The 24,951-nt window shown below is 31.3% G+C and overlaps 2 protein-coding genes, 1 non-coding gene and 1 pseudogene across 3 annotated transcripts; 1 reads left to right on the top strand and 3 right to left on the bottom strand.

Moving 5' to 3' along the window:
• Positions 1 to 4,367: 4,367 nt before the first annotated feature.
• Positions 4,368 to 4,440, bottom strand: Trnav-aac. The gene has a single exon. It is a non-coding gene; the product is annotated as a tRNA-Val (tRNA).
• A 9,571-nt stretch (positions 4,441 to 14,011) lies between these two features.
• Positions 14,012 to 18,554, bottom strand: LOC115230500 (nucleolar protein 58-like). Its single transcript, XM_029800662.1, has 2 exons — positions 18,416 to 18,554; positions 14,012 to 14,343 (listed from the first exon to the last, which is right to left on the bottom strand). The coding sequence occupies exons 1-2, from the start codon at positions 18,552 to 18,554 to the stop codon at positions 14,012 to 14,014; spliced, it is 471 nt and encodes a 156-aa protein (XP_029656522.1).
• A 612-nt stretch (positions 18,555 to 19,166) lies between these two features.
• Positions 19,167 to 20,697, top strand: LOC115230499 (annotated as a pseudogene).
• A 136-nt stretch (positions 20,698 to 20,833) lies between these two features.
• On the bottom strand, positions 20,834 to 22,175 carry LOC115230502. The gene is made up of 4 exons (XM_029800663.1): positions 22,129 to 22,175; positions 21,367 to 21,635; positions 21,111 to 21,253; positions 20,834 to 20,899 (listed from the first exon to the last, which is right to left on the bottom strand). Exons 1-4 carry the CDS (start codon positions 22,173 to 22,175, stop codon positions 20,834 to 20,836), a joined length of 525 nt encoding a protein of 174 aa, XP_029656523.1.
• Between the last annotated feature and the right edge of the window lie 2,776 nt (positions 22,176 to 24,951).

The raw sequence follows: 24,951 nt of genomic DNA, 5'->3' as shown, positions 1-24,951 counted from the left end.
TGAAAGTGTCCATTTATTCGCGTGTCCATTTATCCGACTGTGACATTATATTTCTTCTTCTTGATGTCCTCTGCTTTATCCGCAGCTGTGCCGGCATTGAAGGCATTTTCCAACATGTTTGTCTTGGACAAGGAGTCGGAACATGTTGAATCCCATACGAGAGGCTTTCCTTCCAAAAACGGAAAGATAGTCATCCCGTCTGGGCGTTTTCCATCTCCTCGGTCCAATCCAGGTGGTTCCAGCACTGATGGGAATCCGATTGAATCGAGACCTCTTCTTATAACGTCGTTGAGAGCTGAATGCCTCGGGCTCCAGAACGTGTCCCAAGCAATAGTGAGGGGAAACAGGATCGCCATCAGTTCTTCTTTACATACATGTACATTAGATTAATTGATTTCTTATTCTAATAAATCCCCAATGTTAATTTCTTCATAATTATTTTCGTAGTTCTTAGATTCACTGTTAATTATAATTTTCTCACATTTTATCAATTGAGCATGACGAAAGCAAGTTTTGATGACTCAGGAGTTACTTTATTCTAACCAAAGAATGTTAATGTGGCAACAGCTTTAAGCGTAATTGCATTATTTTCATTCTAACAATTTTCCCCGCCTCGATCTTTTTGATCATATCATTTATTTTCAAATTGGCTTTAAAGGATTTTATAATTCCTTGATCCATTCGTTGCAAGACCGAGGAAGTTCTTGAAGGCAATAAGAAAATTTTAATAGAGTTTAACGTAAAAGTAATTTGATGAGATGAGCATCGATCTATTGCAACTAAATTTTTTTTTTTTTTTTCTTTACAAGTTCACAATCACTGAGCCATTTATTAAAAATTTAACGGTTCATTTATGCTTTATTAGAATGGGTGTGGATAACATAATTTCAAATGTTGAAATTTTTCATGCTTATTGGAATGGTGTAGATAACATAATGTTAAAATTTTTAACAACACCTTTGAGTTTTAAATCTTCCCATCGTTATGGGCCTTTTTTTCCAGAACCGGATATTACAAGTAATCGCCTTGTAAAAAAACGGGTTAATCTACATTATAAACATTTTCCAATCCATATTGATCAATTTTTAAACTGATTGTGTCATTATAATTAGCAATAAGTTTTTTTATCATGATTTACAGATCCACTGTCTCCTAAAAATTTCTTAACTTGAAACCATTTCTTAATTCTGGATTATTTTTTCAAAATTTAAGAGCTTTTACAATTAACATCGAATCTGATTGAATTGCTTTACTAGATTTCATTAAGTCAATACATGTTTAATCGCTCATCAAGTTCACTGAATTTGAGTTTTGTAATTTTCGTTATGTTTAATTTTTGATATCGGTCATATTCAAAGGATCCGAATTTGATTTGAGATCGTTTATAGTTCTCGAGGAAAGTTTCTTTTTAAATCGTAAAGAGGAAATCCTAGAAATTTGAAGTGCCTAAGCAAATTGGTTTTCATAATTATAGCGTAGTATAAAATTTTTTGGTTGATAAAAAGTCTAACACAACGAGACATCACAGAAAAACACATTTTAGAATGTAATGAGAATTTAACATACAATTATATAAGAATACTTTTCCATAATATAGTACGACCTTAAATTGGAACACTAAGAGTTCCAAAAACCGAGGTTCTGTCAAAAAATTAATATTTCGTTTTTTATTACATCAATTATACCAATGCTGATTTCATATTTACAAAAAAGTATTCTGTGTGAATGACTTTTTAGTTGTCGAGCACTTTCAACTTTTTTTCTCGTAATATGACTCATAGTGATTAAGCGTCGAGTTTTTTTATTCCTAATTAATTAATTTGTTTAATGACTAGAAATAAAAAATAATAAAAAATTTTTCTCCAAAACGAGTTTCAAATTTAAAAGAAATTATTAATTCTAGGCAGAGATCGTACAAAGTGTTCCATACCGAAAACTATTCCAAATAAGGTTAGACTGTACTTGAAAAGCGGATTCGAAAAACAAACAGATTTGAGAATTATCCATAAGAAAGTTTAAATTTTTGATTAAAACAATCGGGTTTGAGAAGCTGCGGATATTGAAATCAGAGAGTTTGAGAGGTTTTACTGTACTCAGTAAATAAATAAAAGACTTAATTCAGGATATATATTTCAGGTTATTAAAATGTGGTCAAAATACGCATCAATGATTTAAATGATTAAAAAATAAAAATAGCGTTCAAATTACAGAAGTTATGGCGTTTTGTACTAAATTTCTGATCATAATAAATATAGTCCTATTGGGGGTAGATTTCTAATAATTATAAAAACAGGTCATTGGAGGACTGGGCAGCTATGCGGGAGTAGTGATATTAAAAGATACTATTCAGAGAAACATGCTAAATAATAGTTATTTACAAACACCTGGAATTATAATTCTCTTTGCAGGAATATTTGGATTTATAGGAATGTTGTCTGGAATTTGTTATTCTTTTAAAAATAATCGATGCTGCAGTATTTTTGTAAAAAATTGAAAATAAATATAACAACTAGTTCTCGATTTGTCTATTGTGCATATTTTCGCTTGTCTTGGCCGCAACAATTATTTATTGTGTGAAAAAACCACAAGTTAAAGACTATAGTCTTAACTGTAGATAATAAACTTGATACGGAAAGAACTGCTGCGAGAAATTAAAAATTTCAATTCTAATACGAAAAATCTTGATTTTATTCAAAACACTTTAAATGTTGTGGTGCAGACTCCACAGCCGATTATTTGCGTTGATTGTCCCACCTCAAAGTTGTTATTCAAAAAACGCGATTACATATAGCACTGTAATTTAATAATGAATATATTTTTAGGGATGCGTGGCACGATTTGACGCTTTATTAACGAAATATAAAATTTATTTAATCATTGGAGCAGTTCTGATTTGCATTCTAACAGTTATCGATTTTAATTCAATGATATCTAGAGTCTTGGAATATTTGCTAATATCCCAAAGATGTTTAATATAATATCTCTAAATAATCTACTAATCATTTAATGAATTTGTTTACTAGATTCTGTACTTCTAAATTTGATATTTCGCCTATTTTCTATGTTTAGAGGGTTCTTATATTTATTAATAGAATACAAGTGTTTGAGAACTTTATTAATAAAAGGAAACTAATTAACTAAGTAATTTTTCAAAATCCAGAGCCTTCAAAGTGAGCAGAGGATGGCACTCCACGCACCTCCTCCCCTTCTTCCTCCTTTTCTCTGGTCAAGAAAGGCTGGATCGGGAAGCACCAAACGAGACATTCTCCAGAGTCCTCTTAAGAACATTGACTGTATATAAGCCTGTAGAGACTTATCTACACCCAACTGTCTTAAGTACCGCATGTGGTATTTGGTGACCAGTCCATCCCATCACACGAATGCCATGGACTTTGCTATATGTGTATGAACAATCATATTACTCTTTTAATAATATAGACGGATGACATCACTTGTCTTATTAAGAAAAACTCACAAGAATTATTTTAGATTATTGTTTTGAATAACTAATACATTTTTAAGATTTATCTGTCGATTTTCTGGCTAGTCTTCTTCTCTTAGGACCATCTAAAACAGAAAGAATATGCACTTGTATTCAGTTATTAATCCTCAAGGAAGATCAAAATTATTCTCTAGTTGTAGCTCTTTAAAGTTTGTTTTTGCGTAGAAATGGATGGTTTTTGTCGACTTTTATTCCTCCCCAGAGCATTCTGCTGCACGACTAACTAAATATAAGCCATCGTTTCATTTTCTAATACCCAAAGAAAGAGAGCCGTTAAAATCCTACGAAGCTTGATCAATTTCATCTGAGTCCAGAACATACACATCTACATATACAGGACATGTGTACAACCGATTTTCACCTACGGGTTTGAGGGCTGGTATGATACAGGTGAGAGGGTTTGTCTAATCAACAAACTTGAGAAAAAGAGGCGTTACGCCATTAAGTTGGCCTACGGTCTCGATCTCAAAGAAAAATTAGATAACTCATATGAATCCTGGAGAAGGCGCGGTTGTTTTTGTAGTGGACGTCGGATATCTAAAGTGTCCATCAGGGAAATATGCTGCTCAGTAGAGACACTCCGGTGCCTGATTCTTTTTAAAATTTCCCGTCGTCAATAATGGCTAGTTTTTCCTGTCTTCCTAACTAGTAAAATAAATAAATTGTAATTTCTATCACAAGGTTGGTCCTGTAGTGAATAGAGAAAATTAATTTCCGGGGAATTTACTATTTTAATTTCTTCAATGGTTTTAAATGCTAAAATTTATTTAAATTGTAAAAAGGTGGTTTAAAAATATTTTAAATGACAAAAGATAAGTCTAATTTGTATCTATTAAAAATAAATTTGAAAAAAATAAAATCAAATTACCTCGACTGGGAGTTGAACCCAGAACCTCTCGCGTGTTAGGCGAGCGTGATAACCGCTACACCACCGAGGCGTTTTTAGTGATTTACTAACAAATCCTACTACCTAGCACATGGCTTAAGATGGCGAAAGCAGCTCTCGGACGCCTAAGAATTGTTTCTCAAAGGCCTTCCTGAGATCCTAGAGAAGATAATATCTGGATGGCACGTACGACAATAAGTATTGGCATCCATTAAAATACTTATTTGCCGCAGTAGCTGAGATTTTGTATTCCGGACGCATGCTTTCTAATGTCTTTTTTGTTATTCTAATACACTTAAACCCCTCTATCTTATAATGCAACCCCGCTTATTGCCCCGTTTTTTGGTTCTTTAAATTTCTCTTTATAATGCCAAACCCCGCCACTCAGTTATTGCCACGCCAAATTATGTGCCTTATCCGATATAACGCCATTAAAGTTTTTAAATTATTATTTTTAAGTGGATCCTGAGACAGTTTATAAAGGATTGAAAAATCAAACTAAATTTGTGCCAAATATAATGGAAATGATATTTTTATATAGATAAGACTTGTCTTTGCTATAAAATGATTCCGTCAAAATCATTAACAACTCCGGATAAAACTAAAGATAATTTTAATAAACCAACCATATTTTGAAAATGTTAAAAAATATAAAGAAAGAATTACAATTGTTTTCTGTTGTAATTCAGATGGGAGCAAAGAACTCTGTCCACTTGTGATTGGAAATCTAATAATCCGCTTTGTTTCAAAGGCTTCAATTATCATTTATATTCGGATTACAGATTTAATACTAAATCATAAATGACATCAATGATATTTCAAGATTAGATAAATGGGTTGGATAATCAAATGAGATGTGGGGGAAAAATACTTCTAATTATGGACGACTGTCCATGTCACATTATTCCGACGTTATCGAATATTGAAGTGCACTTTTTGCCTCTAACAACAAGTCACTTACAACCATTGGATTCCGGAATGATACATAGTTTTAAGGCACATTACCGAAAACTACGGCTAAAAATTCGAGAAAAAATTGTTGATCAAAATCAATTGAGTCAACTGATTCAACATTGAATATTAATGATGAGATGGATGTCAACGTATATGTTTTTCAATGGATGAAATAGTTATAGACAGTCAACGATTATGGAGTTTTTTAATAAATTTGTGTTTAATTAATTTTAGCGGGGTCGCGTTATAATGCCACCCTGCTTATTGTTATAAAATATTTGGTAATGAGACAAATCAATTTTATTTTTTAATGAATTCTTAAATATTATTAAATTTTAGTTGTAAATTTTGCTTTTTATGGAAGGTTAATCATATGGGCGCCCCTGCAGAAAATAACAGTACGAGTCTCGAGGAAGCAGGAAATTTTTCTGTCGGGGTGTACGAAATTTACGGAAAATTTCGTGATTACTCCTATTGATGGAGTTAGAAAGATGCCAACAAACCTCCACTTATTGGTAGTTATCATCAGTTATGTCGACGGCTCTGAATCCACTTGGATCTCTCATGTTGATGCTACTAAGAAGAGGATGGCTCCTCAATTTGTCTGAATTTCCAAGAATGTGAAAAATTGGCTTTTTGCCAAAAGTATTTACCGACTGGAACGAAAATCGCAAAATCTACTTCTTTGGTGGACACTTATTGCTTTGTCCCTGGGCTAATTTCAAAACCAGTTGGGTAATTGTACAAAAAGCTCTCTAAAAAATATAAAAAGATAGACGGAAAATCCCTGGAAGATTCCTTATGAACGTGGAGATTAGTCGCATCGTGAAACGCCTGCTTGGAAATTCCCCATCAGATGGCTAAAATTCTATTTTTTATAATTCAGATCTAATTTCATTTTTAAAACTCCCAGGCCAAAAAAAAGCCACAGATAAGAAATCAATAAAAGTCAATAGACTTAAAAGCCTTGGAAGGATCCCAGGCAAGTGAAGCTCAATAGCATTGTAAAACGTCTGCTCGAGGTACTCAGCTTCTGTGCCAGCTGAAGACCTTTGGTCTTAACAGGGTTTCTCAGCAGCTGTTCTTAAAAGAAACAGTTTCTCAATTCTTTATACAGCTTGTACCTGATTACCTTTGTTTCTTGTTTTGTTGATAAAAACAAACAAAATAGATTAGTCAAATTAAAAAAATAAAAAAAATAATTTTCAGGAAAAAGTCGTTTATTTATGTATAAATTTCTATTAAAACTGATAAAATAATTAAATTTAGAACACTATCTCAGGAAGAATTGGAAATTATCAAAGAATAAAAGTTAAATGAAGAGGATTTGAGTGTTTTCGATAGCAATAGCAAGTCCTAGCGAATGCGGCTTGACAGAATAGCCAGGTCAATTGTCTTTAAGAATGAAATTTCTTACATTCTCGTTAATGATCAGTGAACACCAAAGCAGAGATCACACCACGTGTCGATATATTGCAGACTTAGTCAATTTACGACGTTATTCGAAGACAAACGACTCATATTCATGGGTTTTATAATATTAATAAGTAGTTAGGTATTACATGTGATAAATTCTTTTTCAAAATATGCCGTGGTTGAGGTTATTAGAACGAAATCTGCAGATGAAGTGGCTTCTAGCTTAAAACGGATTATTTATTTTTTTGGACCACCTATCATCGAACGGAAAAGAATTTAAGAAATCCAAAATGGAAAATATACGGAAGTATAATTTTTGACACATATTTGCAGGACCACAAGGCCCTTGGTACAGGGAAAAATAGAAAGGTGTTTTCTGTATAAATTTTAAGTTAACAAGAGTGTAAAAGGTTGGATTTCATCACTAGTGAATAAAAAAGTTGTTTTGGACGTTATGTCAATATTATCAAGAATATGTGAATTATAATTACACTATGAAGGGCTACGCGAATTGGTGCTTTATGTGTGAACTTTTGTAACATTTGCAACCGGGTGCCGTCCGACCCTATTTCCATGCTGAAGCTCATATGGATAGGCGCAAATCTCGCAACATATGTAAAGATCTCCAAGGTAGGACGAGCTACTACGGCCGATGCTCTATCAACATGCATCGACGCTGCGAACTTGTCTAAGGACGAACAGGACTGGATCCGTCTTCTGAGATTTACTCCCTAGGCTCTCAGTGCCTCCATGAAATCTGATTGAGACATCTTTAGCCACCTAAATGAAGAAAAACATCCACTCCTTCATGGCTCGGAAATACTGCTCAGACTCCAATGGATGGCCGAGGACCTAATTTCCCACACCGTAGATAAGCCCGGAAAACGTTGTTCAAATCAATTATTTGTCTGATAATTCAACTGCTCCAAGAAATCTACCGGATGCTATTCGTCACATACTCTTCTCAGCCAGTCTCATCACTTTCGACAAAAAATATTATCTTTATACGTGCAGATGATGTTTTTAGCTTAATTGCTCACATAAAACTAGGATCCTTTCAACCACATTGTAGTGTGCACATACGAAATTTACTTACTGCAATAAAAATGGTAATGCAATGCAAAATAAAGATCGAAGATGTTTTTTATAGACAACTTCAGCCTTGTCTGTTATTAAACTCTCTATAATAATGAATTCATAATTTTTGATTTGGACAAATGGTAAAAGATAGATCTTCAATTTATCGGAATTTCCAAAAATGTCTAAAATTCGCTCTTCCCCAAAAGTATTTACCGACTCCTGGTCCAATCAATTCGAAAGTTGATTTTCTTTTTTATGATTTTAAATAAGAGTCATTATGGTTTATAATCCATTTGATTTTGACTTTTGTTGAATTCCCTTCAGTACTGGAGCCAGTAGGGCTAGACCGTGGAAACGGAAAACGTCCTGACAGGTCTACATTAAAACGTGCTGTCCTAGCTGACACTTCAGACAGTGCAAGTCATAAGCCTGAAAGAACAAAAAGGCCAGAAGAAAGAATTTGCAATTGCCATGCTGATAAAAACAAAAAAGATAGATTAGTCAAATTATAATAATTTCATTAAAAAGATTAAAAGTAAATTATAGAAAAATATCTTAAAAATTTCAAATTAAATTGCAAAAGAATAATTTCAAAAGGAAAATGGATTTTAAAAGGAATAAAAACAAAATAAATGATAAAATTCAGAAAATTTCAATAATAAAATCATTAAATGAAAGCTTATAATGTTTTATTCCTTCAAAATCAAATTCAAAATAAAAATAAAATTAGTAAAAAAACACCACAAACAATAAGAACAAAAGCGTTTATAAACGTACCAAAAGTTTATTTAGGTAGGCCTCAAAAAATAATCAATTAATAATATAATAAAATTAAATTAAATATTTGTTTATTTCCTAGTGAAAATACGTGAATGCACAATTTGGTTAACGGTTGTCGGCAGATCCTTACATTTTTTGGATTTTCAATTTAATATCTAATAAAATTTCTCTATTTAAATGTTAATTGTTATTTTTGGTGCTAACTTGGAATGTTATTGTAAGTAACTTTCATAAGCACCATCCAAAAACTCAAAGTAAATTATTAACTTGGCGTACATTTATCGTGCTGTGATAAGTAAAACCCTGTAAAGAATGCCAGTTGTCTTAGAATATTTAATAACTAACTTAGCTAACTAAATATGAATAGCATGTTAGAACATGTCGTTTTGTCTAAGAAATTGTATCTTCATACTAGTTCTTGGCAATCTGAAATCCAGAATAGCTTGAATAGTGTAGACATTAAAGTGAATTTGAATTAAAACCAAATCACAATAAGGATTTTATTTTAATTGCCTTTTCTCTCGGTATTTTAAAACATCTATGTAACTCTCTGTTCTATTCTAATCAAGAAAAATGCCGATTATAAATCCCTGAACAACTCTAAGCACAAAATCAGCACTCTCTTTCTATACCTAATTTTAGAGAAAATTAAGATAATATTTCCTTATCTTATAAAGAGAAATATTTGCTTCCATAAATGGCATTGTAGCTTAATTGACCAATTAATATACGCATTTGGGAAGAACATCTCGTACCTAACAACAATTCCATGTTATCTAAATATAAAAAGATCTAAAATTCCTTTTCTTTATAGATGCTGACCGTATTACAATGTGTATCAACAGCAAATTTCTCATAATGGCCGATAACAATTGAAAAATTTGAACAAAAAAATTTCCATCAATGTCACGAAAAATCTGTATAAGTAACACGAAATCTGTAAAGATCTGTGTTCCTGACCTTGCACCTATAAAGTAACAAGAATAAAAAACACATTTAGCAATGATGCAAAAATAGCATTCTCTAGGATTTGGTTGCTTTACTTATTATTTTTTTTAACTTTATTTACTCTTTAATAATCAGTAAAGATTGCGCATTTTTTTCAATATTCTTGATAGTACTTATAACTATATAATTTTCAATTACTCTTTCTGTTATTGAGTTGATATTTTCTACCTCATAATCAATTTTTATTACGAATGGTGCAATAAAGCTAGTTTTTTGCGAATATTCAACATTATTAATCTTATTCACTATTAATTATCTGAATCAATAAGTTATATTCACTATTTCCTATTCCCATTTCCTAAGTATTTTCATATTTCCTAGGTACTAAGTATTTCCTAAATAGTCTTTTAGGAATTCTTAATTTACAAATTAGGACTTTTATTTTAATATAAAAGAAAATGCACAAGCCACGCTATATGTGTTAATAATAAAACAAAATAGTCGTTATTTTTTGTATATTTGTATTATATTTCCTAAACGATATTCATTTGATAAATATCATTATTAGTTTCGAAATTTTTTAATTTTGAAATTACTAATTTATATTTTGCTTTTCATATTTATTCAAATGTTCTATTGTCCTTGATTTTTATATTATTTTATTTACTTTTTTGATGTGTTCGTAAATATTCACGTTGATTTTTATCATATTCGATATTGTCAATTTATTTACAATGGAACTTTTCCACATTGACCAGCTTGAGACAATTTTGTGAAGTGATCCCCACCTCGATAAAAGTAATTGTGTTGCTCGATTTGTCATAAACAAATATGTCTGCCTCCTTATTTGGGATAGCATTATTAGTCAGGAGGTTTGTATCGACTCGGATTTTCACAAATTCATTGGTAGTAACAGATTGGACTGAATCGTTTTTTAATTTTTTCAACTTTTTATTGTATTTTCAAATAAAAATTCTGCGATAGTGGCCATATGTGTTTTCTTTGCATTAATGACCCGCAGAATTCTTGTTTTCCTCAAGCATGCTCTTCAATGTTTTCTTGATTACGATTGTCTGAAGGGACTGGACTTGTAGGGAATTTTGGTAGTGTTTATAGAATCTGGATGTTATTCCTTCCCACGTAATAACCAAAAATTATTCACACACGTCACTCCAATCTCTATTAGCCATATCTGGTTTAATTTTTTGTCGTATAGAAAAATGTCCGGCTTGTTATATTGAATAATATATTTACTAATATTTCAAATTTTAAATTATCTAATTAAATTGAACTTTCTTTTCAGTTATAATTGACGTGTCAACTCTGATTTCGACATTTTGAGTCGACATTATCAAAAGCAATTTCCTCCCAGTTTGTTCGATTAAGAGAATTTTTATAGGAAGGAGGACAATTTTTGGGTAATTTAGATGTAACCCGATCAATTAGTATAGAATAGGTATTTAAGTTCCATTTTATTACCCCGCTGCTTTCAAAAGCAACAAGTTTCCACCAAAGAAGCAATTGCTTGAGACAATTTTCCGAATCAATTTCATTGTAGATTCTTAATTGACCTTCCAATAAATTCGGTTCCCTTTCATTAAGTATTTTTTGTAGTTCTTCTAAATTATATTTGTCATATTCCAAATTATTTGTAATATTTTGACTGTTAACGCTAAACCCGTACTCACATATATTTTTCCCAATGACTGATTCGAGTGATCTATTAATAATTAGTAATCCTTCATTAAAAATGTCCTCGTCAAAACCTGATTTTGCATCCCTCTTTAATATATCTTCACACATTATTTCTTATGCTTCTCCCACAGTTGTAGAGGATTTGATATATTACAATATGCCAACATCAATGTAAATAAATATCTAATCTTTGATGGCATATTGAAAATCCCAGCTTCGGTCAATGCGTCGTCCCAGCTTTTATCATCCTCTAAAAGTCCCAATTTAAACAGGCTTCTCTAAATGTTGCGCAGATTACTCCATCAACTGTCTTTAAATCGGTAAAAAATGTCGGTCCTCGGATGTTATGCAGAAGTAACCTAACACAATAACATTCGGCATTATTAGGGTGAACTGTGTACACCCTGCCCAATGCATCACTACTTACAATTCCTGGATGTCCATTCACTGGTTCTCCTCTTATCCTTCGTTTGAATTTCTTACCGGTAGTTTCCCACCTGTAGTATCTTGGAATTTCACAATATAATAATGTTTTTGCAAATGTGTCTAATGTACAAAGTTCAAAAAAAGCCATTAGTGTAGAATTCCTTGGGTTTGTATTTGGTCTTGTACATTTTCTTCATTGAAGTAAACTCTTTGTCCATTTTCCAAATGTACCTCTAAATGCATTACCAAAGGATATCTATCATGTATGGGAAATCCAAATATTTTCCACGCAGCCTCACTGCTGCAAATATATCTCCCATGCATGTATTGAGTCACCTCATCCCGTCCTTCAATAGTAAAAACTGCCTGATCTGACCCCTTGTTGATGTATTTGCAGACATATTAATTGATTTAATTGAGTTGCAGAATTCTACATTTATATGAGCATTAAAAATTTTACATAACAGTGGACTATAAGGCACTACCCACCTGTTATCCACTGTTATTTCATTTTCCTTGCCTTCGTTGATAGTCACTGTATGTCCCCCATCATTTGGCCTTCTCCTACGGTAAAGAGGATACCCATTTTCTCCTGTTTGAGTATTGAAAAGAAATTCTTTTGGATACCCTTTACTACACTTACCGTTCTTCATACATGGTGAAGACCTATTAAGAATTCCACATGGACCATGTATCATATTTTTCCTGATGGTCTCATATAATTCCAGATCCTCTTCTGGATTTGGAATTTCAGCGGATATGCAGTCGTCTATTTCAGTGGGCCTAATTTTGTTAACTAACCATATCAAAATGTGTGAATGTGGAAGTCCTCTTTTCTGCCATTCAACTGTATACATATGGCATCGTGTCTTCCCATATATATGACTCTTCGTTATTAGGTCCATCAGTTTAATAATTTTCTGTCTAAAAACTCTTGCAATTATATCATGTCTATTCTCGGACTTTTGACCTATGAATAAGTTATCAATAATTTCTGGCCATTTAGGATTACACGTAATCGTAATGAATAAATCTGGAGTACCGTAATTTCTTACGTATGTCATTGCATCTTGTGTTCGTTCATGCATATATCTTGGTCCTCCTGTAATGATGATGAGGGTAATATGATCATTTGACCTACATCAGAAACATTACCATCATTAATAATCGCATCTCTGAGATGTATATATTCTTCTGCTCTAAGTTTTCGTTGATTTAAACGAAAGTATAATAGTCTCTCAGATTCAATCTTCGCATACATGTCAACTAAAATATTGATTAAACAATTGTCCTGTTCGATGAATAGTATTAAATTCTTCTTTTCTTAGCATGAATCTATAGGAGTAAAATGCCATACAGCTAATTTTTTATTTGTATTTTGTCCTGTCAGTGGATTTTGCTGCATAACCTTAAAATTATATCCATCTGCCCCTCTTGAAAATATCAGAGGGTACTGTAGAGCATCATATGAACGATGTGTTTCTGAAATTCTTCGTAGTCCACTGTCTTTATGATTAACGATAATATCTCGTTTATCATATTGTTGCCCTACTATCAAAACCCCAACCTGATTAGAACTTGGTATGTTGTACCGTCCTTCATGTGCTCCCGTAGGTGTCCTATCTGCATGAATAATTACTTTATAGTCCTTTTCTCTTGTAGTCCGCATAACAGTCCTAAAAGATAAAATATATGAATTATGTTCTTGTAACATGTTTTGTAACATGTTAATTATAGATTGACGTAATTTTGGTTCTGTTTCTAATCTTCTTGTTGACTGATCCTCAAAATTTTCCAAAAAATATATTTGTAAAAAGCTATGTTGCTCACCTGCATTTGGGAGTAGTGACCCCATCCTATGATAAACTTGACCAAGAACCTTATATGTGGGCATATAACCCGTATAAATAAAATTACCTGTTGTTCCAAACGATGTCATCTGAAAACAATTATTATACTTTCGAATATTTTCAAGAAAATGCTTAGAGATCGGCGATTCATTTCTTAATAGCGTCAATAGTGGTTTTGGTGGAATCGATAAGGAAGGCAAATTTACCTTACCAAGATTGCAACACATGCCTGCTGTTTCCCCTTTAAATTTTAGGGCCGAACAAAATTTACATATATCGGACATAGTGCCGATATTCCCCAAATATTTAAAATCATTAACTGCATTATAATTAAATCCTAGATTTCCCAATAATTTAGAATTATATAATTTCGTATTCCTCCGTGATATAATTTCTTGATATTCTTTATAACGATCTTCTTGATTTTTTTGGCTTCTCATTGTAACGTTTCTTATTCTGTTTGTTTCTTTTCTGTTAATTTTTCTTTCTTCTGTTTCTTGATTGCAATCGTCCTCCTTTGTCTGTCGTTTTCTTTTCTGTTAATTTTTCTTTCTTCTGTTTCTTGACTTCTTGCAATCGTCCTCCTTTGTCTGTCGTTTTCTTTTCTGTTAATTTTTCTTTCTTCTGTTTCTTGACTTCTTGCAATCGTCCTCCTTTGTCTGTCGTTTTCTTTTCTGTTAATTTTTCTTTCTTCTGTTTCTTGACTTCTTGCAATCGTCCTCCTTTGTCTGTCGTTTTCTTTTCTGTTAATTTTTCTTCTTCTGTTTCTTGACTTCTTGCAATCGTCTTCCTTTGTCTGTTGTTTTCTTTTCGAATAATTTTTGTTTGTATAGATTCGTTTTTCCTTTTTTCTGCATTTGTCTTTTGTTTATTTCTTTTCTTTGTTCAAATATCTATTAAAATAGATTAAAATTTTTATTACTTTGTCAAGTTGTGATTTACTTTATCAATTTTTGTTAAATCACTATTTTCATTCCTGTTCTCAGAAATTTTTGATATTTGTTTTTATGGCTTTGGTGCAAGCTTTCTAATTCCATACTATTAGCGCATATTGCAAAATTTAGTAAGCTAGTATTAGTTATTTTATGCTCATTTATAATTTCCAAATCCTCACTATTAGATACCAATTTTTTTGATTATTCCTCTCCCCCCAAACTCTCTTTCTTCCGATTTCTTGTCTTTTGTTTTTGTATTTCTGAATTTATTGTGTTCTCAATTCAGACATTCTTATCTATATTATACTATTGCTATTGAAATGTTTATTTTCTATGTAACAAACTATATTATACTATTTTTACGGATCTTTTTATATTAATACAAATAAAATTTCCTAAAATGGAAACATCTTAATTTAGATATTTATCAAATTTTCTAAAATTGGAAGTTTTTAATTCTAAACCTGGAAAAACCTTAATTGAAACTATCTACTTCAAATTTATAATCTATTTATTTCATAATTATATAGATGATTGAGAATTCACATAAATACGACCGTATATCCATTTAATTTATTAAGATTAATAACAATTTCAAAGTGAATTGGTGACTGTAGTTTCGACTTGCGATGTTGTTGGCAGATTCTACAAACACTTTTGATTTAAACATCTTACAAATGAAACAATCTATAATTAACAACTAATATCTTCTATATCTCAAGGGAAATAGAGTTAATCCTCTGATAGCATCCTCAATAATGAAATATTGTTAAAAAGTAATTTATTGACAAAAACGTTAGTTATTGTTAAATTTTGATCGTTTGAAGTTCTGTTAAGGGGGAGAGGTATTTATTTTTGTGGATATCTATAATGAGTAATGTTGAAAATTCAAATTTGCACAATTGTTAACTAATTACCATTACTTAATTTTGCATGCGCGCACAGATAGCAATGAAAATAGTTAGCCTGGAAGTAGGATTTTATTTCAGATTGATATTTATACGTGAAACTTTCTAATTTTGGAAAGATTAGGTTCGGTGAATAACTTCCTAATTTAAAACATTAAAAATCAATCACGAATTTCCTTTTTAAATTTTGATTTCTTAAGGGAACCGATCTAACGAAAAGGTCGAATCATTTACATTATTATTATTATGAGTATCTTTTTGACTTTTTAAAAATTATAATTTTCTAAGGGACCGATCTCGTGAAGAGGTCGAATCACCTTCATTATCTCATGAATATCCTATTTAAGCTCTTTATTGATTTAATGTTCCTAAGGGACCGATCTCGTGGAAAGGTCGAATCACCTTCATTATCTCATGAATATCCTATTTAAGCTTTTTATTGATTTAATGTTCCTAAGGGACCAATCTCGTGGAAAGGTCGAATCACCTGAAAATAATTTTTTTTAATTTTTTGGCTTGAAGGTTTTGGGGGACCTCATCATGAGGTCAAATCACCTTCATTATCTCATGAATATCTTTTTTAAGCTCTTTATTGATTTCATGTTCCTAAGGGACCGATCTCGTGAAGAGGTCGAATCACCTTCATTATCTCATGAATATCCTATTTAAGCTCTTTATTGATTTAATGTTCCTAAGGGACCGATCTCGTGAAGAGGTCGAATCACCTGAAAATAATTTTTTTTAATTTTTTGGCTTGAAGGTTTTGGGGGACCTCATCATGTGAGTCGAGGACTTTCTTGTTGTTCATTTTAACAAAAACGCAGAAAATAAATTTTTTTAATTTTTTGACTTGAAGGTTTTGGGGGACCTCATCATGAGGTCGAATCACCTTCATTATCTCATGAAATATCCTATTTAAGCTCTTTATTGATTTAATGTTCCTAAGGGACCGATCTCGTGAAGAGGTCGAATCACCTTCATTATCTCATGAAATATCCTATTTAAGCTCTTTATTGATTTAATGTTCCTAAGGGACCGATCTCGTGAAGAGGTCGAATCACCTTCATTATCTCATGAATATCCTATTTAAGCTTTTTATTGATTTAATGTTCCTAAGGGACCGATCTCGTGAAGAGGTCGAATCACCTTCATTATCTCATGAATATCCTATTTAAGCTCTTTATTGATTTAATGTTCCTAAGGGACCGATCTCGTGAAGAGGTCGAATCACCTGAAAATAATTTTTTTTAATTTTTTGGCTTGAAGGTTTTGGGGGACCTCATCATGTGAGTCGAGGACTTTCTTGTTGTTCATTTTAACAAAAACGCAGAAAATAATTTTTTTTAATTTTTTGGCTTGAAGGTTTTGGGGGACCTCATCATGAGGTCAAATCACCTTCATTATCTCATGAATATCTTTTTTAAGCTCTTTATTGATTTCATGTTCCTAAGGGACCGATCTCTTTGAAGAGTTTGAATTCATCTTCTTTATCTTACACATTTCCTTTTTTAGATATATAAGTGTACACGGACAGACAGACAGACAGACACACAACTTAGTGTTTTATTATATAGATTAATGAAGAAGAGAAAAGTTTAATTTGAATTTCACGCCCGGCGGATAGACAGGCAATTTCCACGTAATATCTCGAACGATATCCGTTTGAAAATGCCAGACCTTTCCGTGACTGTTGTGACCCCTTTTTGAGATAATTAAAGCAATCTCTGAGAGGAATTTTAGAGCTATTTGACCAATTACCCCGCTGCTTTCAAAAGCCAGGAGTCCAAGCAACAAGTCTCCACCAAGAAAGCATACTTTGCAATTTTCTTATCTTTAATTTGGCACCAAATTATAAATAAACATCTTATTTTTTAATTACGTTTTTAGTTTTTTAAGATCATTTGGATCTTGCGTTTCTAGATTTAATAAGTACAAAATTATAAAGTTATACATCATTAATTTAGGAATAAGATGCAGTTAATATATATCATTGCTTTATTATACGAATTTTCAGTAATCTTCCCATCTTGATTGTATTAATATTTTCTTTTAAATTTTAGTCATCGAGTAAGTAAACCGAAGGAATTGTAACCCCCATTTTTTGTATTATTCTAATCTATAAATCAAAAATATTCGCCCCAAGACCAATCACTCCAAAATTTTTTTCTTGCGAATGAATCCGTTGAAGTTCAGCAATACTATTGGCTTAAAAATACTATTGGCTGTTCTTTAATTGAACTAATTTTGGCACACAAGTACAAGCAGTCTGTTAAAAATGATGAGTCTCAGACAACTATGCACAGACTAAGTTCAATTATTGCTTCATATTAAATAATTAAACTAATAAACTATTAAATTTTTAAATTATCAAACTTTTGGAGTAAACAAAATAGGGCACTCTATATAGCTTCTTTTACTTCTATGGCTTTGTAGACTTCCACAAGATATCATCTAGCATCACTTCTGAGTAAATGTTAGAAAGACTGGATTGGTGAGCATCAATATACAAACTAGCTATTTTGTGAGTTAATTTTTGAATAAAAATTATTTTTATTAAGTAAATCTTTATTTTAACTACAGTCAGAAATTGCTCTTACAATGGTAAGATATTCTTCGCAAGATCCATCTATTTCTCCTTTTTCTCATCTCTCTATTAACGAACAAAAAATAAATTTTTTATTAATAATGTTTAAGTAGTTCATTTAAAAAATCATTTTGTGTATCTTCTAATTTGTTGAGATAATTCATTTCAAGTTTAAGTCTGAAATATATAAAAATTGATAGTCACCGATCAAGAATTGTTTTTTGCTCTTCAATTTTCTCAATGTATTTTTGAGCTCGAATTTTTTTATTTTTTTCAAAAGATTTTAAAATATTCTTTTTTTCATTTACCTTTAATGTCCATTAATATTTGTCCCAAACCTTAGATTTAGTTTTATCTATTGCTTTCGAAAGTTTTTGAAATAATTCAATATATTCTACTGCGCTCACTTTAAAATCTTTTACTGCTACAGAATTGATATACAGAAACATACCATCAGTGAATTCAGAACACAAGTTTTTTAGATCTTCGGAATTAGTGGTTAGTTGAGAATCTATTACTCGAATTTGACCGAATTCATCAAAGTTGAGTCCTGTTTTTTCCATCAAATCTTTTGTAATTTGTGAAATCATGTTTGCTTATTGATACTATGGAAACTAATATTTATTCAAAAACCTAATCATAAATAGCCAACACAACAAATAATTAAAAAGTATTTATAATATCAGAAAACAATCTTAATTAACAATAGTTTTAGCAAATATTACTGGTTGTATCGGCATATGTCACCGTATATCAAATTTGCTGTAAATTTTCAAAAATGTTATTTCAAGTTCAATATGAAAATAATCACGTTTAATAGATTTGGTAGAATGCAATAAATTTGTTTAAGCAGCATATATAGTTAAGTTTATCTTATCAATAAATTAGAAAGCATGTTTTATGAATTCAAACAAAGACTTATTTGTATTGTTAAATACTTCAGTGACCCTAGAGATAGAAAGTTAGATTTATTAGGATGTTTTGTTTGTAGAAAGATTCAAAAATCAACTTTTTAATCATATTTTACTAATGATAAAAAATTAATATTAATAGAATAATATTGCTAAGAGACTAAAAAATTAATGTCTATGGATCAATGTTCTCGACCATTACAAATACCAAAAGAATTTATAGAATATGCAGAAAAAAACAAATTATTTGACTTTTTTGAAGTTTATATAACCATTAAATACACCCAGGCAATGATGCAGAGCTTAATAATAAACAAACCAGACAATCCAGTTGACTTTTTACTCAATCAAATCGACTACATTAAACCTGATAGTAATCACTGTCTTAACCCAAAGCTCTCCGCGTCGTTTTATTTGGTCCCCCGGCATCTGGAAAGTCCTCAGTAGCCCAAAGACTTCATGAGGAACTAAATTTAGTTTTAATCACCGACAAGTCCCTCATAGATGACGCTAATTACAAAACAAGAGAAATAATCAGCAAGTACGTGACTAATAATGAGGTTTGGTTAGATTTTATTATTTTTAGTCTGTGCCATTAGAATTGATAGCAAAAATGATTTCTGACCGAACTGACCAATTTGATTGCAGAATTCGTGGGTGGGTCATTGATGGGGTCCTTGACTGCAAGACAGTCCTTCAGAACATTCAGTCAATTGGAGTCTTTCCTACTCATGTCGGTAAAAATTGACTTGAATTTAATTTATAGTCCACCTTACTACACAAGAGGATGGATTTCTTATTACACGTGCTGAGAATACTAGATATGACAATTCGACAGGAAGTTTAATTAATTAATTTTTTAAATACTATATTTTAATTATATTTATTTTTATATAAAATTTTTAGAAACATATAACTTGTTGTACGACCCTCCACTTGAGGACATTGAAGGACTTGAACATCCTTTAAAATATAAAAATGAGGAACTACTGAACTCCCTAGTCGAATATCACCGTAATAAAACTCAATTCGAATCATCCTGTCGGTCTCTTAAAAGGATAAACTCCAACCAACCCTTCCAAGATGTCCTCCAAGAAGGCAATCAACCTTCTAAACTTTTTAGTATTTTGCTATATAAATTGGCAACAACTAAGCCCTGCTCCCCGTGTACAAAAATTGTCCTTATCGGACCCACATGCAGTCGGAAATCAACAATCGGGGACATGCTATCTAAACGATATGGACTTGTAAAAAGTAATTTTTATTTTTAAATCATTTTAATAGTTTCTGTAAATTTATTGATTTTACAAGAGATCAAAGGAAGACCGCCTTGGAGAACTCATGAGTGAGTACTACCAAGATGGGACTCCAAGTAAATTGTGTGTAAAGCAGTCAAGTCCCCTCTTCTTTGAAGGTTCGTTGTCTTGTGGATCGTTTGAATAAACGTGACTGTTTGATGAAAGGATGGATTATTTATAATTTTCCTGAAACAGAAAATGAGGCGCGTTTGCTTAATGATTCGAGTATAAATCCGTATAAGTAAGGATGTTTGATTGAGGGGATCAAAGGGTTTTCTTCTTTGAAGTTACCGATGAGACGGTGATGGAGAGGGGGACATCAAAGAGGACAGATCCGGTCACTGGGAAGAATTATAATTTGTCCACACATCAACCTGAATCTGTAAAAATTTCAAAAAGATTGATTTATAATCCCAAAAATTCAAAAAATGAAATAAATAAAAAAATTTTAAATTATAGAAATAATGAAAATGATTTAAAAGTATGATTAAATATATTTTGTAGAATTATTATAAACAAGTTGAGGTTTGGGTTAACGGAGAACAAGATGCTCTCACAATATTCGAGACTATTGACGCACATTTCCATTATTTTAAATATAATATAAATAATTAATTTATTAATATTATTTAATTATTAAAATAACAATAAATTCTTTGATTATATACTACCTCGATGTGGGACCATATTTTTGGCCACTCTATGTAAGTAAAAAACTAATAAAAACTACAAATAATGACAAAAATATATTAAAAAATATATTAAAAATATAAATCAATCCCAATCAGTATGTTATCAACATCGCCTGGACAATTCTCCATCATCATCAAAATCTACAAAAAAATAAAAATTAATAACCCACCATTAAAGCTAATTCCACACAAAAAACAATACAAATAAGTCGACCGGAGATACCCCACAATCTCCCCCAGCCGACCTCCAACTCCTCATTATCCTGAGGCAGACAACCCGGCCAGAAATAGTCCCAAACAGGCCTCTCAACCCCCGCCGACAGATCAAGATTTTCACAGCTTTTTTGCGCACTTAAAAAACGTTTTAATAAATTGATTGAAAATTTCGCTGTTTTTGATGATTTGAAATTCATTTTTAATTCTTGGTTGTTTATAAACTTATTTTTGAGTTTATTTTTAATTTTAATTTATTTTCTGTGGCAAATCCCACGCCAGACTTGCCTTGGGGGATTTCTACTGGCAGTGGCTCCACAATTCCCTTTGTTAGGCCAAGTCCCTTCCCAGGTTGGTACCCCATTTTGCAAAGGAGTTTGAATCCCACGTTTTCTGGTGGTAGGGGTTTGTTTAGTCCTTCATTTAGTCTTTGATCTTGTAGTGAACGTTTGGATTGATGGATTTTCTGGTTGTTTTGGTTAGATAGTTCTGTTTTTTGATATATTTCTAGCTTTATACGGCCTGATCTTGTTAGTAATCCTGGCTTTATGTTGTCGCTAAGAAATTATGTTTGATTTAATTAACCATTTAATGAATATATCGTCGGACATATAATCTGGCAGATCATCCAAATGCATTTTCGAAAAGATTTAATCACAAAAGAAATTAACCACAACGCAGGTAAGTAATAAATTTTATTATTTATTCTAATTAATATATTTAATTAATATATTATTTTTAAATAAAATTATATTTCTTTTTATTTATTTTCTTTCGGCTCATAGATTATATAGTAAATCTGTAGGCATATATTTTCTATCGCAAAAAAAAATTTATTAATTTATCTTATTTGGGTTCTTTCTCATTTGTTTATTTATATTAACAATTGTGTAATTTATTAATATATATTTAGTTTATAGTCTGGTTAACCTATTAAATAGATTTTATTAATTTCGATCGTTGTTATATAAGCAGTGAATTGCGATGTCAGGCTCTAATCCAGTTGTATGTTGCTCTTTTTTTCTTTCTTTTATATAGCTTCACTTCTACCAATCAGTAATTAGCAATGTCCTCACAAATGTCAAAGATCTCTTCATCAACGAAGGTCTTGACGAACAGATCCTTGTTGAACTCGATCAGGCATAAATTCTCATTTATTTCCCGCTTATAGTCATGGCGGGCTAAACTTGGGGCATCAAAGGCAGTGACAGGCCACACACGTGAGCGTCGGCATTACCTCAACCAATACTATCAACTACAAGCTCAGGCAACATTTTCAAATAATTGTATTATATATTAAATTATATTATAAATATTTATTTTAAATATTTAAATAGCTTCAACTGCACCAATCCGGGGTCCTGCCAACTCAATTTTGATGCCTGTGGTGATGACATCAGAACAATCCCTTGCAAGCAATCCATACGCAATCCACAACCTGATTGGCCAGCCTCATGGAATGCCCAACCAGGCAGGGTACTCTTCAACTAACGAATCGACTCCATCAAAAAGAATGGCAATGAATCCTTCTCAGGTGGAAGTGATTTGGGACAATTTTTAGTATAATTTTACGGTTAATTCTACTCCAAATAATCCTCAGTATCCCGGAGGTAATAGATGATTATATGAACATGCTTTTGAGATTTAAATTTAATTTTCTTTCTTTTTTTTACCACTAAATTCAGGACTGTAGTGACCGTGTCTCATAATGAAATTTGAATTAAATTTATCATCGATTGCTCGCCGTTTCTATAATTCTCCTTTTTTGGTAAAAAATGGCATTTTTACGTAAAAAATTCTTTTTCTTGCCCAAATTTTCTCACTTGCCATGTTTAAAAATGGTTTTCAAATATTCATATTGCATATCTTTTTTGTAAGACGAAATTCTGCAGATTATCTTGTGTTTAAAAAGTTGAAATTGTTCATTATTTTGTTGATAACTCTTCTCTATGTTTTCGTCGCGTTTGTAAAAAATCAATTTCGAGGTTTGCAATTAACAATCTTAAATTAAACAAATAGAAGATTCTTGGAATTAATCCAATTTATTGTAGAAGTTATCGTTTTTCGATACTTTGATATTCATCAAATAAATTTGAAATAATTACCTGGATAGATTAGTCTATTGGTGTTTGTTTCAATTGTAAAATAATTTTATCGAAAGAAACTGAATTTACTGCTTTAAACTGTCTCTCTGAATTCAAATCCAATAAAGATAGCTTGAAAAGTCCTAAAAAGGCATAATTTAAAATTAAGAATTTTTCATGTTGAATTGGGAATTATTCCGGATAAGATCAAAGAAGAAATCGGAGCTTAAAAATTTATTTTTTTTAAAAATAAATGTATGTTACTTTGAAAATGTTTATAATGCTGACGAAATTGGTGTATTTTATAGTGAAGCAAATAAAAAATTAACGCTAAAAAACAAAGTCTTATTTAGTTATCTTTTTTAGCAATTAAACACTATTAAAGAGTTCAAGTGTTAACCTCCGGCCACACGGATAGCTTGCGTATCTTGAAAAAAGTGTCAGTGGATACAATATCAAATGTTTTCAGCATGGCAAATAGGAAAAAAGCATAGAAGAGCCTACTAAGGTAGACCATTTAAAAGTATTTGGAATAAATTAAAGATCAATTCAAGATCTCAGATCTCATAAAAAGAAGAATTTTTACACTTTACGTATCCAGAAAATGATACATATCCAGAAAACGATATCACTGACAGCTGTCATGGCTTTGGCTGACAAGAAAGAATGGATAAAGCACATTCGAAAGGCTGTGTTTTATATAATCAAACGCCTCACTCATCCACAGGTAAATTTGTGCTTTTATTTTTCCGTAGGTGTTATCTTTATAATTTTACTAAAGGCGATTACAAATTTGATTTTCTTCGGGTAGTCCTGAATTCTGCTTATTATAAAAGGATGAATAAAAAGATGGCCGTCTATCGATCGAAATATGAATTTAATATCAAAGATAATGTATCTAATTTATAGTTACATAAAAACTTTTATTCAGAAGGACTATGGAACTAATTCCTCACTATCTCTGCAAAGGTTTGAACATCCATATAGAGATTCTGCCACTATTGTTGAAAGATTTTCCATCAATTTTATCAATGTTAAAGAAGTGATGATTAGTGAGGAAAGTGCATTTTAAACGCCTTAAAAAGATACTTAAAAATAATTAGTTAATGTTTCCTTGAAAAATATTTGATTATTATAGTTTTGATAAAGATTGGCATTTATGACAGCTGTCATGGTTTCAGTCTGAGCTCAATTTCACTCACGGCTCGCGACATAATAAAAATGTAAAAAAAATATGGAACAATGATCACGCAAAAAATTCCAATTGATTATTTTAGCTAACATTTTGGTTTTTTAAATAAATGTTTCAAATATTTATTCATAATCACTTAAATGAATTTTTAAAAATCTTAAAATTTTTTTAATGGAAGATGCAATATTTATTATTTCTTTTACTCACCAAATTCTAATCTAAAAATTCCAAGCAATTGAAGGAAAACCACAATGGTTTATAAATTATTTAAAATATTTTATTAATAAATAGGTGAATTTTTAGTTTATTGTTGTTGGAAATACCAATATTCTGAATATAATGCCAATAAGAAATACACTTTAAAACGCTTATTGAGGACTTCTCTTGTCCAAAAGTCATCTATATATTTCGACGACTCAACTCTATAGATGATATGAACTAAAAAACTACATCAGTTGTTGTATTTGTCCCATTTTTACACATTGCTATCAAATTTATTATATTTATGTTACTTTGTATATTTTTTTGCCAGTTTTTTTTGCTTGTATGAGCTTCGTAGTATTCATAAGTCCATGAGATGGACAGAATTCATTTTGT

This window comes from Octopus sinensis, unplaced genomic scaffold (assembly GCF_006345805.1).
Source record: "Octopus sinensis unplaced genomic scaffold, ASM634580v1 Contig15664, whole genome shotgun sequence".
NCBI lineage: Eukaryota > Metazoa > Mollusca > Cephalopoda > Octopoda > Octopodidae > Octopus > Octopus sinensis.
This window is presented reverse-complemented; position numbering and strand designations above follow the sequence as displayed.

Coding starts and splice junctions, on each gene's coding strand:
- LOC115230502 (XM_029800663.1), bottom strand. CDS start 22,175: ATGAAGAGATCTTTGACATTTGTGAGGACATTGCTAATTACTGATTG. Junction 21,254..21,366: donor GCCAGTAGAAATCCCCCAAG/GCAAGTCTGGCG, acceptor CATCAAAAACAG/CGAAATTTTCAATCAATTTA. Junction 20,900..21,110: donor AGGATAATGAGGAGTTGGAG/GTCGGCTGGGGG, acceptor CATTATTTGTAG/TTTTTATTAGTTTTTTACTT.
- LOC115230500 (XM_029800662.1), bottom strand. CDS start 18,554: ATGATTTCACAAATTACAAAAGATTTGATGGAAAAAACAGGACTCAAC. Junction 14,344..18,415: donor GTGTTCTGAATTCACTGATG/GTATGTTTCTGT, acceptor TTATTCGAAAAG/AAAACAACAGACAAAGGAAG.